General features: G+C 39.2%; 1 protein-coding gene across 1 annotated transcript in view; it reads left to right on the top strand.

The window, feature by feature from the left end:
• The window catches only part of SPATA9 (spermatogenesis associated 9), a 30,070-nt gene that overhangs the window by 9,193 nt on the left and 7,131 nt on the right, over window positions 1-13,746 (top strand). The window contains 1 exon segment of the mRNA XM_007450229.1: window positions 3,603-3,830. Within this exon segment, the coding sequence (XP_007450291.1) occupies window positions 3,603-3,830 (228 nt within the window).

The raw sequence follows: 13,746 nt of genomic DNA, 5'->3' as shown, positions 1-13,746 counted from the left end.
TCTTTCCCCCAAGTTATGTACTGAAAAGCCAGAATAGCTCATAAAATTACTTAAATGAATAATGGAAATTATACTTGTCTGTTGCCTGGAATGCAGTCTAACCTGTGGTTCACTTTCTGCTAGAACAGAGAAAGAACTACAGGTCCTGTGTTTTAGAAATGTCAGAATTTTTTCCTGTCAGAATGCTCATAGACGATTTGAAGTTTTCAGAACTACAAGTTTTGTAAGCTTGTGGATTAGTATATAGGGTTTTTGTTTCATTTTTCTTTAAACGGTACAATGCAGTGTGTATATATGTTATATTTTAACATTAAAAAATTTAAAGTAAATTGTACATTATGATTATGTATATATGCTATATTTTATATACAAGGCTGTCCACCCTCACCACTTTTATTCAATGTAGTTTTGGAAGTCCTAGCCACAGATACCAGAGAAGGAAAAAAAATCAAAGGAATCCAAATTGGAAAGGAAGAACTAAAACTGTCACTGTTTGCAGATGACATGATACTATACATAGAAAATCCTAAAGACGGCACCAGAAAACTACTAGAGCTCATCAATGAATTTGGTAAAGTTGCAGGATACAAAAGTAATATTTAAAAATCTGTTGCATTTCTATACACTGACAACAGACTATCAGAGAGAAGTTAAGGAAACAATCCCATTTACCATTGCATCACAAAGAATAAAATACCTAGGAATAAACCTACCTGTGGAGGTAAAAGACCTGTACTTGGAAAACTATAAGACACTACTGAAAGAAATTGAAGACACACAAACAGATGGATAGATATACCATATTCTTGGATTGGAAGAATTAGTATTGTTAAAATGACCATACCACCCAAGGCAATCTACAGATTCAGTGCAATGCATATCAAAATATCAATGGCATTTTTCACAGAACTAGAACAAATAATTTTAAAATTTATATGGAAACACAGAAGACCCCAAATAGCCAAAGCAATCTTGAGAAAGAAGAACAGACTGGAGGAATCAGGCTCCTGGACTTCAGATTATACTACAAAGCTATACTAATCAAAACAGTTTGGTACTGGCACAAAAACAGACACATTGATCAATGGAATGGAATAGAGAGCCCAGAAATAAACCCACACACTTATGGTTAATTAATCTGTGACAAAGGAGGCAAGAATATACAATGGAGAAAAGACAGTCTCTTCAATAAGCTGTGCTGGGAAAACTGGACAGCTACTTGTAAAAGAATTAAATTAGAATGTTCTCTAGCACCACATACAAAAATAAACTCAGAATGGATTAAAGACCTAAATGTAAGACTGGATACTGTAAAACTCCGGGAGGAAAACATAGGCAGAACACTCTTTGACATAAATAGCAGCAATATTTTTTTTTGATCCATCTCCTAAAAAGCAAAAATAAACAAATGGGACCTAATTAAACTTAAAATCTTTTGCACAGCAAAGGAAACTATTGACTAAACAAAAAGACAACCTACTGAATGGGAGAAGATATTTGCAAATGATATGACTGGTAAGGGGTAATGTCCAACATATATAGACAGCTCATACAACTCAACATTTAAAGATCCAACAACCTGCTTAAAAAATTGGCAGAAGAACTGAACAGACATTTTCCTAAAAAGGAAGTGCAGATTGCCAACAGGCACATGAAAAGATGCTCAACGTTGCTAATCATCAGGGAAATGCAAATCAAAACCACAATGAGATATCACCTCACACCTGTCAGAATGGCTATCATCAAAAAGAACACAAATAAATGTTAGTGAGGATGTGGAGAAAAAGGAACCCTCCTACACTGTGGTTGGGAATGTAAATTGGTGTAGCCACTGTGGAAAACAGTATGGAGATTTCTCAAAAGAAACTAAAAATAGAACTATCATATGACCCAGCAATCAGACTCCTGGGTATATATCCAAAAAATCAAAAACACTCATTTGAAAAGATACATGCACCCCAATGTTCATAGCAACATTATTTACAATTGCCAAGATATGGAAGCAACCTAAGTGTCCATCAACAGATGAATGGATAAAGAAGATGTGGTATATATATACAATGGAATATTAGCCATAAAAAAGAATGAAATTTTGCAATTTGCAGCAAAATCGGTGGACTTGGAGGGCATTAAAATGTAATAAGTCATACAGAGAAAGACAAATACTGTATGTTATCACTTATATGTGGAATCTAAAAAATACAACAAACTAGTGAATAAAACAAAAAAGAAGCAGACTCACAGATATAGAGAACGACCTAGTGGTTACCAGTGGGGAGAGGGAAGCAGGGGCAACATAAGGTTAGGGGATTGGAAAAAAGGGGTTATTATGGGATTATATGAAATCATGTATGTTAAACTTTTGAAAACTGTAAAGCACTGTCGAATTTAAAGAACTTTTCATTCAATTAAAAAAAACCCAGATGTCTCAAGTTAATGAATTTAGCACTTTTCTATGTATGGGAAGATGCAAGAGTCTGGGATCCTTAAAATCATTCCTTTGATATGCACCTTAACTAATAAAAATTTTTTAAGTAAATTGTACAGTATGTATTATGTATATATGCTATATTTTATCATTTAAAAATTTTAAAGTAAGCTGGGAAACTATCTGTAACAGTTTTGAATAAGAATTATTATTTGAAAAATTCAAACACTGAATGATATTTGAATACGAATTGTTTACTTTGGGGACTTCCCTGGTGGTGCAGTGGTTAAGACTCTGAGCTCCCAATGCAGGGGGCCAGGGTTTGATCCCTGGTCAGGGAACTAGATCCCACATTCATGCTGCAACTAAGAGTTCACATGCCACAACTAAGGAGCCCATGTGCCACAACTGAGGAGCCAGAGAGCTGCAACTAAGGAGCCTGTGAGCCACAACTAAGGAGCCCATGTGCCACAACTAAAGAGCCCACCTGCACAACTAAGATCCAGTGCAACCAAATAAATAAATATTTTTTTAAAAGATTGCTTACTTTTGAAAGAGCTCTTTTAAAAAAAAATCAATGCAAAAAACAGATAAATCCAGAGAGAAAAATGAAAAATTTATATTTTTAGGCTACTAACTTAATTCTGGATATTTATCCTAAGGAAAAAATCATATATTCATATAAATATTTAAATACCTGGGGTGGGGCCAGTGAGTTGTAAGGAGGGTGGGAGATAATTATTGGATACTTAGTATCAGGCACAGAGTACAGTTATGTGGTACTTGTCTCTGCCTGAAGTAGATTTTTAAAATGCTCTGGAAGCAAATGGGTGATTGCTGGTAGGGTGAGGGGGGATGGAGGGAGGGAGCAGTGTGAGTGAAACAGGTGAAGGGGATTAAGAGGTGCAAATCTCCAGTTCTGTAATAAGTAATGGGGATGCAATACACAGCATAAGGAAGATGATCAATAATATTGTAATTACTTTGTATGGAGACAGATGATTACTAGACTTGTAATATTCATTTCGTACTGTTTGCAAATGTCAAATTATATTGTATACCTGAGACTAACAATACTGTACATCAACTATATTTCAAATAAAAAGATTTTTAATAAATAAATACTGCACTGGAGAATCACACATCAGTCACTTTTCAAAGGCTTATTTTCCAGAAAAGAGAACCCGTGCAAAAAACATCCAAAATCAGAATGGCTGTTCCTTTAGCCAAGATCAACCAAGGAACATTAATTCGAGGATGAAACAGCATATCCAGATCCTCCAAATCAGTTGCCAAACTTCTGCAGCCTCAGCTTGCTTGCAGACTTTTAGAGTTAAGGGACATATCTCATCGTCTGCTCAAGGAAGTTAATGCACCAAAGCAACCCCTATATAACATGCAAGTAAGGAAATATTGCATTTGCACAGGCTGTGGATCTTTTTTTAGGAAGTATTTTGAAATTGTAAAATTTGGAAAATGAAAATGTAGCACATTTGGTTGTCCTACATGTAAAACAAGAATAGTTGGATAAGAGAAATAAATCGATGGGCCTTTTTTCAGTATAGTATATTCTCTCGTTTAAATAAATGTGAAAAAGGAAGTAATGCAGACTTTTTTCTCCCTTGTTATTTGATTGAACTAAATGAAACTATCAATTTCAAATGGTTCAACCTAAATATAAGCATGCAAATTACCACCTATGTCAGATCTGAAAGAAATTCTACAACAAGCCTTAAAAATGATTGTGCTTTGTGTCCTTCTCCCCATAACCTTGTTATGTTTCCAAGATAATCTTTGACATAACATATTGAGTATATTTAGCTATAAACTCATTTCGATAGACCTGTCAGTGTCCAGGTCTATTTCAAATATGTGTTCTATGTTGTTTTATTGAGATCCTATTATATTTTGTCAAAGTTTTTCAGGGCCAGTTTCTTTTTTTCTGAACTTTATGGCACAGAACTCGGGGTTTTTCAATCTGGGCATTATTCAAAGCATCCCTTTGTTGAAGGGAGAGTTAAGCCAGAAAGTAGATGTATTAGTTCTTGGACTCGAACAATCCAGAGTTGAGAAGGTTTCAGGCATAGCTGGATATAGGTACTCAAATGATACCTTCAGGATCCTGTTTCTCTCTTTTACTGATCTCTTGGCTCTGCTATCTCTGTGTTGACTCCATTCATAGACTGACTTTCCCCTCGTGGTCACAAGATGATTTGCAATTGTTCCCAGGCTACATCCTTCCAGGTTCAATTACAGCAGAAAAGAATGAGCCCTTGACCCAGCATTCCTGGCCAAGTCCTGAGGTTCCCTCTTAGAGAATGGCTTACCTCTAAACCAGGGAAATGGGGGTGCATTGATTGGCCTAGGACTTGATTACCTGCTCATTTCTAGAGTAGGGGTTGGAGCCCCATCCAGACAACATGACTTAAGAATGGGGAAAGGATGAATCCTCAAACAAAAATCTGTGTTGTTTTAAGAATATGAGAAAATAGATGATGTGTCGCTAAAATAAATGAAATATTCATTCAATATATAGGAATCTCTTTTTAATCAAAGATTTTGTCATTTCCAGAAATCATCAGATATTTCAATTATGAATTGCCTGAGACAACATTTATAAAAGGCACCTTTATAATACCTGATGTTTGAGAAAGTAAAAAATGGTTTCTGTTTGTTAACCATTGGATTTCTGAGCACTATTAAGGCTTATTCCTGTATCTTTAGATCATCAAAAAGAAACATAGCTGAACTGTATTATTTTAAATTCCCAATGAAATGTCTTTCTGAATCTAATGTTTTGCCTTGCTGTTTCTTTCCTTGCATTGTTAGACCCATAGTTTTCATAGAGAGTTGATGTAAGAAGTGTCCTTTGAAGAATATTTCTGTATTTATTATGAAATTATGTTTAAAGACACTGTCCATTATTGTTATTCAGAGTCTTTCTTTTTTCTCCTCTTTGCTAAGTTAAAACTGTGAAGGAGCTGAGATTTTACACTATTCATGAGCTAACAAGTTAGTTTGCCACAGTTATAGAAATACATAGGCACACACACTGACAGAAGAGACAAGCAAAAGCAGCAGCCAGAGCAGTATCTTGTGTCAGTTCCCACAGGGCAATGTGGTGACAGCCAGATGTTAACTGTGCATGTAGTAAGTTGCACTGCAGGAGAGGAACCTTGAAATCAGGAGACTCATCTTTTTATAGGGATCCTGGCACATCTGCCCAGCATCCGAGAGAGAAGTGGGGGGGGGGGGGGGGGGGGGGGGGGAGGGAGAGGGGGAGAGAGAGATAGAGAGAGAGAGAGAGAGGGAGAAACAGATGTTTCTGGAGGGTAAGGAGAAGGTTTTATCTTTAGTGCCCTGTGACATATCTTGGGAAGTACATCTCTATATCTCTCCAAAGGAATATACTTTCTGTAGCTTACAAAGCAGTTTGCTATTCAACCATATCAGAAGGCCCAATCTGCACAGCTGGGGGTCCCCAACCCAGTTGGGAACCGGGCTGCACAGCAGGAGGTGAGCAGTGGGTGAGCAAGTGAAGCCTCATCTATATTTACAGCCGCTCCCCATTGCTCGCATTACAACCTGAGCTCTGCCTCCTGTCAGATCAGTGGCGGCATTAGGTTCTCGTAGGAGCGTGAACCCTACTGTGGACTGCGCATGCGAGGGATTTAAGTTGCGTGCTCCTTATGAGAATCTAATGCCTGATGATCTGAGGTGGAGCTGAGGAGGTGATGCCAGTGCTGGGGAGTGGCTGCAAATAACAGATTATCATTAGCAGAGAGGTTTGACAGAGACCATAATAAATCAGTTGCTTGTAGACTCATATCAAAACCCTATCAGTGGGGCTTCCCTGGTGGCACAGTGGTTAAGAATCTGCCTGCCAATGCAGGGACACAGGTTCGAGCCCTGGTCCAGGAAGATCCCACATGCCGCGGAGCAACTAAGTCCGCGAGCCACAACTACGGAAGCCTGCGCACCTAGAGCCTGTGCTCCACAACAAGAAAAGCCACCACAGTGAGAAGCCTGCACACTGCAATGAAGAGTAGCCCCTGCTCACCACAACTAGAGAAAGCCCGAGTGCAGCAATGAAGACCCAGAGCAGCCAAAAATAAAATAAATAAATTAAACAAACAAACAAAAACCCTATCAGTGAGTGGCAAGTGAAAACAAGCTCAGGGCTCCCACTGATTCTGCATTGTGGTGAGTTGTATAATTATTTCACTCTATATTACAATGTAATAATAATAGAAATAAAGTGCACAATAAATGTAATGCACTTGAATCATCCCAAAACCATTGGCACCCACCCCTGGTCCATGGAAAAATTGTCTTCCACGAAACCAGTCCCTGGTGCCAAAAATGTTGGGGACTGCTGCTGTACAGGAATGAGAGATATCTATGGAGAATTGTCTCACAATACTCATGAAAGTTCAGTGGCAGGAAAATAATCTCCCTTTCCAGTGGAATCTGTTTCCTTCTATCCAATAATGAGAACTAAAAAACACAATGTGCTTACCTTTTGCCTTGCCTGACAGTGAGTTTCCACAGGTGAAGTTAGAGCTCATTTGTGATAACTTATTCCAGGAAATGAGATGAAGCAACCAGGTTGAGGGACTAAGTGATTTGTCCAGGGTCCATATACTGTCTCTTTTGACATCAATACAGAATCAACATCTATGAAATATCTTCTCCTTTGCTCTTGTTCTAATTGTCTTAGGAGCTAGCTTTAATTTTTAAAATTCTTATCAATAAAGTATTTCAAAATATATAAAAAATAGTTTATTAGAAGTCCCACCCAAATTTAAACTGGTAGTAATATTTTGCCATATTGCCTTTAGATATCTGTTTTATAAAAAGAAATATAATTAACCATGCTCTGATCCCTTCCTTTTTTTTTCTACCAAAGGTAATTATCCTGAAGTTGATGTAAGCATTTTCATGCATATTTTATATTTTAACTACATTTGTATACATCTATTATCCTATGCATATTTAAAATTTATATAAATGATATGATACTGTACTTACCCTTCTGAAACTTCCTTTTTCACTCAACATTTTTGATATATATACCTATGGTTTTATGGTTTATTACTTTAACTTCTTTTTGGTATTCCATTATAAGAAAAAATAATCCACAGTTTATCTGTTACTGAACAGATGGACAATTTAGTTTCCAAAATTTTTGTATTACAAACAGTGCTTCACTGAACACTCTTCTAAATGACTCCTCGTCCATATGTATGAGACATTTCTCCAGGTATATATTACAAGGGGGATTGCTGGGTCATGATGGATACACATCTTTTTTTTTTTTTTTTTTTTTTTTGCGGTACGTGGGCCTCTTCACTGTTGTGGCCTCTCCCGTTGCGGAGCACAGGCTCCGGACGTGCAGGCTCAGCGGCCATGGCTCACGGGCCCAGCCGCTCCGCGGCATGTGGGATCTTCCCAGACCAGGGCATGAACCCATGTCCCCTGCATCGGCAGGTGGACTCTCAACCACTGCACCACCAGGGAAGCACCACATCTTCAGTTTTATTAGCTGTTATCAAAATGCTTTTTGGAATGGGTACATATTCTTGGGAGCCTTTGCGATTTTTGAATTTGAGGATAATTTCAATTCTGGAAAATTCTTAGCCATTATTTCTTCAAGTATTGCCTGTTTCTCATTTTATCTAATCTCATCTGCTGGAATGCCTACTAAACATACTTTGGACCTTCTCATTTTATTCTTTATGTCCACTTACCTTCTTCATATTTTGCTTTTCTTTATCCCTTTTTGATACATCCTGAATAACTTCCTCTGATCTGTCTTCCAGTTAACCAGCTCTCTCCAGCTGTATCTAATATGCTCTTTTACTTATTAAATGTATTTTAAATTTCAAACATTATATTATCTCTAGAAATTCTATTTGGTGTTTTCCCCCAAATTTCCACTTCTTTCAAAGTGTCCTTTTATAGGTTTATTTCTTTTTAAAAATCTATTTTAAAAATACTTATTTATGGTCTTTTAAAATATTATTCTTTGAGATTTTGGGGGGATGCTAATCTTTCTGACTATTGTGATCTATATTGTGTCTCCTCATTATTTCTTTGTTTTTGTTTTGTTTTAAAGTTTTTCTCCAATAAGGATTTTTAAAAAATAGAAATACCTTCTGGCCTTGGTAGTTGAACTGTTCCTCTAGAGGATTTTGCTTGTGCTCTGGAGATATCAGTCCCTGGTGGAGAGCAGCTTCCTCACCTTCTTTTTGGACTGGTGGGTGCCGTTTTTCTATTCCCCCTTTCACTGAGATTGCAGCTCTGCAAAGGCCTGATCCTCACCTCATGTGCATCCAAGTCTCATCTCCAGGATCTTTATTAAAACTCAAGCCCGCAGCCATTATTTCAGGATCCAGTAGCAAGCCCAGAGTTCCTGGGACATAATTTCACACACTTACTGCTTGGCTTTTAGTTCCCTCTTCTTTCCTGGCATAGGAGGACTTCTTCCTTCCTTCCTCTCCCCTCCCTCCCTCCCTCCCTTCCTTCTTTCTTTCCTTCCTTCCTTCCTTCCACTTTTTGTGAACTCAGTCTTGTATTAAATTTTTGGAGTTTGGTTTTATATAGAATTTCTAGATTTTTTTGTGTGAGACGTTCCCCACTAGCTCAGTCTGCCACGTTACTGGAACTAGATGTCCTTCAGCTTTACTTCTTAATATCTTTTACAAGTTATAAGATGGTTAAATTTCTTCTTGGAAGTAAATGAGGTGTAATTCTACTTTTTCATTCACTTGGTAAACATTATTTTTATTGAAAACCTGACATATAAAATCAAGAGTTTAGGGCTTCCCTGGTGGCGCAGTGGTTGATGGTCTACCTGCCTATGCAGGGGACACGGGTTCGTGCCCCGGTCTGAGAAGATCCCACATGCCGCGGAGCGGCTGGGCCTGTGAGCCATGGCCGCAACGGGAGAGGCCGCAACAGTGAGAGGCCCGCGTACCGCAAAAAAAAAAAAAAAAAAAAAAAAAAAAATCAAGAGTTTAGGTACTAGGGATTCATAGATGTCCCATGGACTCTAGGGATGATAGGCAAGTAAGCAATGTCAGTAGAGTGTACTGAGTGTGTGATTAAAGTGTGCAAAGTGTACTATGGAAGCATCAACAAGGAGCATATAATTCCTAAGAATAATCAGTGTAGGCTTTCTAGAAGATGATACTGGATCTGAGGCTTGAAGGAAGGGAAATTAGCCCAGTGAAGAAGTAGGAGAATCATTCAAGGAAGCGAACAGTGTATATTACGAAGCTGAGGCAAGAGAGAGCGTGACTTATGTAGGAAATGTAAGTCGTTCCATGTGGCTGAAGTGTGATAAGTGGGAACAGTCCCAAGTCAGAGCTTCTGGGGTCCTTGAGGGTTAGGAGTGAGGAAGAAGCTTTTCTTGGGTAATATGTATTAGCTAGGTGGAGATTCAGGATTGCCACTGAAAGGAACCTAAGTTGTAGCAAGGAAGAAAACAAAATAGCTCAAATGTGAAAGTCTCAGTGAGGAAAGATACAGAAGTATGAATAGTGAAGATAATGGCCTGGAGAATTAAAAGAACAACAGAGTGGGCTTCCCTGGTGGCGCAGTGGTTGAGAGTCCGCCTGCTGATGTGGGGGACGCGGGTTTGTGCCCGGGTCCGGGAGGATCCCACATGCCGCGGAGCGGATAGGCCCGTGAGCCATGGCCGCTGGGCCTGCGCGTCTGGAGCTCCGCAACGGGAGAGGCCACATCAGTGAGAGGCCTGCGTACCGCAAAAAAAAAAAAAAAAAAAAAAAAAAAAAAAAAGAACAACAGAGTAATATATGAGGTGTGGTGGAGGTCAGTGAATTGGTCTGTGAATGGAATGTATCCATGGTGCCAGAGTGTGCTGAGAGGTAAGTGGCACAGCATAGAGTTCAGCTTACCTGGAGTAGATTCCAGATGAATTACTTCAAGAATTGTCAGGCTGGGGCTTCCCTGGTGGTGCAGTGGTTGAGAATCCGCCTGCCAATGCAGGGGACACGGGTTCAATCCCTGGTCCAGGAAGATCCCACATGCCGCAGAGCAACTAAGCCTGTGCACCACAACTACTGAGCCTGCGTGCCACAACTACTGAAGCCTGCGTGCCTAGAGTCTGTGCTCTTCAACAAGAGAAGCCACCGTGATGAGAAGCCTGCGCACTGCAAAGAAGAGTAGCCCCCGCTCACTGCAACTAGAGAAAGCCCGCGCACAGCAACAAAGACCCAGCACAGCCAAAAATAAATAAAATTGAAAAATTGAAAAAAAAAAAAAAAGAATTGTCAGGCTGCCTGTGTCAAGATGGAACTTTGTGGCGTGTAGAAATACAAGGAGTGAAATATGGAATTACTATGCCAGGGGATATGCTTTGTGGATGCATGGAGGGCATCACTTTAGAAAGGTAAGCGGCCTAGTTAACCTATCAGAAGCTAAGTTTTAAAGATCCTCTTCATGTGCTCTGTCTCATCACTGATCTGAGGATGATGAATGATGGAAAGATGCATTTCTACCTTAAATGGTTCTACCAAAACTCTGCTGGCTATCATGTAGCTTGGAATGCCGGTCAGGCAGATTACTTCCCTCAAGAACTCAAAATAGAGGAGCATTGTCATTAAGACACTGCCTGTAACTAGGTAGTGTTTCAGCTTTTTGGTGTGGTCTGAGATGAAGCATATAGTGATGGTCTCGTCAAGATAATTAGAGTATAGACGCTGTCACAGGAGCTCTCTTAACAATCTATCCAGGCCTTTTGGTTGCATGCTCAGCTGTAGAGCATGTACTGTGTATCTTAGCATATTTAATGATATTGTGCCAAATATGAACGACCCAAAGACCCAACAAATATAAGTGACCTGAAGAGATTCCAGTGGCTTGTGACATGAGCACAGAGAGTTGGGGTCAGGGCTGTCCAACTGGCCATCTTGTTAAAAGAGGCTTTCTTTGCACCTGGCTGTATGGATGCTGAGTCAGGTTGCTCCTCAAACCTTTCCCCGTTCTGCAGGGCTGAGATTATAGTAGTATCCCTGCATCTTCTACAAGGGGCCTTAGAAACGGAAAACTGAGAAGTTCCTGGTGGTTTTTAATATCCCCAGCAGCAGCACTTACAGAATGCTGCATCTGCTTAGCCTTGTAAGCTGCCTGGCTGAGTGAAGCTTGCAGCTTAGGCTTCAGTGACCTAGATAATTGGTTTGAATGCTGACTTCAGCCAAGACACGTCAGCTCCCAGACATAGTCGTTGACTTTGGCAGCCCAACGCAGGGCCACAGGACCAGGAGCTCTTTCTGTGATAGAATCTTCCTTATAGTGGCATTAGAGATGTCTGTTCCTACTTTGTACAGACTCTGTGGAGTGGCATAGGCAAGAGATGGGCAAAGTAAAGAGAACTCTTAGCCTCAAAAGTGCGTGTGCCGTAAGTGGATCCCAGTGAACTTGTGCTCCCTTTTTCAGGATGAAGGTCAGAGGCTTATCTAAGTAAAGTTTCTTCCTCACCCCCACCCTCCAAGGTAGACTCCAGTTTGAGGTTTAAACTGGAAAACCTCACAAATATCAGGAACTTCTGTAGCTCCTTGATGGGCTTGCCATGAGGCTATCTTGGGTGGTATAATTCAAGACCTGGGAAAAAAGGACAATTCCTAGAAAGTAGAAGTCTTGGAATCTTGAAGACATACTTTTGCAGGTTGGCCAAGAGGTTGGGACGTCTGAGCTTTTATAGGACCACCTGATTAAGAGCTCATTCGACAGCAGTGCTCCACAGGATGTTAATACTGGGATAAATAAAGTCAGATAGCTTTCTTTTCTGTGGACTGCTAGGAGTATTTCCTGTCTTCGCAAGTATTGCGGGTTGCTAAGCAAAGACATGATCGTGTAGCTTTCCCAAACCTGTAGGAAACACTATTTTCTGAACCTATAAAAGCAGGCAGTGCTTCTTCCAACACTTATTTGTGAATCACTGTTAAGAGTTTTTTCCCCTATAACTCCCTTGATATCTCTCATCAAGATGGTTTTGGACAACATAAATTAAGTTGGACCTGGTAATTCTCCAACCTGCAGGTTATCTGTAAGTGGGTCTCTATTTTCTAAACAGCTTATAGTTTTCTTTTTCGTGATTTATCTCATTATTAGTGAAAATAAGATGAATATAGATATTTCTTTTATGAGACAAGGCAGTCAGAATTATGTGGGAGAAGTGGAACATGAAATAATGTGGGAGAAATTTAGTTAAAGATTGAAATATCCATGTATCTTATATGTTAATATTTCCAAATTCAAAAAAGAAATATATGGGTATAATGATATCAAGATACTTTTAACTTAAAATGCAAATAAAATTCATGTTAATTATGAGGTTAAGATAAAAATTTTTGAAATAGGCCAAGACAATCTAGACAAAGCCTTCCATTTTCCAGATTTCTCCTGTTTATCTCAGTTTTTACCATACACTGTTCCCGCTCATAGCAAACCAAAATGAATCAGTGTGGTTTATAATATGAAAAACATGTATTGCAAGTGAGTCATACAATGGAAAAATGGCTACTTAGCCAGTAGCCACATAAATTTTGGAGGAAATATATTTTCTACAGGGCTGATTTATTACAGGAATAGCAAGTATTTATTAAAAGCATTAAAATGGTGAAAAAGTGACCCTTAGGCAACATACAGATTCATCGTTGAGAAGCATAACATATATAAAATACATATTTATTTTGAAACTCATCAATTTAAATTACTTTTAGGTGAAGGACAAAAATCTGGAAAAGAAAGATGCACTGAAACAGAAACAGAGTAATTTTCCCTGCATGCAGACACCACTTTTATTTTCATTGTATATGGCCTACCAATTATTGACTATGGACCTTCCACTTAAACATTCATATATTCACAAACTCATGAATCTTTTACTCTACTAGGAGGCATTCTGTTGGAGTATATCTGATTTCCTTCCTGACCTCTGCTCCCTACTTACATGTTTGTCTCCTTATAGCCCAATAGTGGGATTCACTGTCAGGCTATCATTTTGATTCTTTCAGCAAGAGGGAGAGAGCAGCAGCTGCTTCATTTCATGGAAACTCTTTCCAGAAGCCAGGAACTTCTGGGAAATTTTCCAGACTGACTTATGGAGAGAGTGGGCTAAAACTGCCCCCACCTATACCTATGTGTAGGAGTTGGTATGGCCTGAAAGGTAGGGAGTAAAAAGGGAAACTCCCCTTCCCCCTCCCTCCTTACCCCACCATCTCTTAGCTACTAGGCTAGGTAGTATTCTTGGCTTCGGCATTCCATAAATCACTTGAAAAAAAAAAAATTCG

This window comes from Lipotes vexillifer, unplaced genomic scaffold, assembly GCF_000442215.2.
Source record: "Lipotes vexillifer unplaced genomic scaffold, Lipotes_vexillifer_v1.1 scaffold1403, whole genome shotgun sequence".
NCBI classification, from domain to species: Eukaryota; Metazoa; Chordata; class Mammalia; order Artiodactyla; family Lipotidae; genus Lipotes; species Lipotes vexillifer.
The sequence above is the reverse complement of the archived record's forward strand: the minus strand, read 5'-3'. Positions and strand labels throughout refer to the sequence as shown.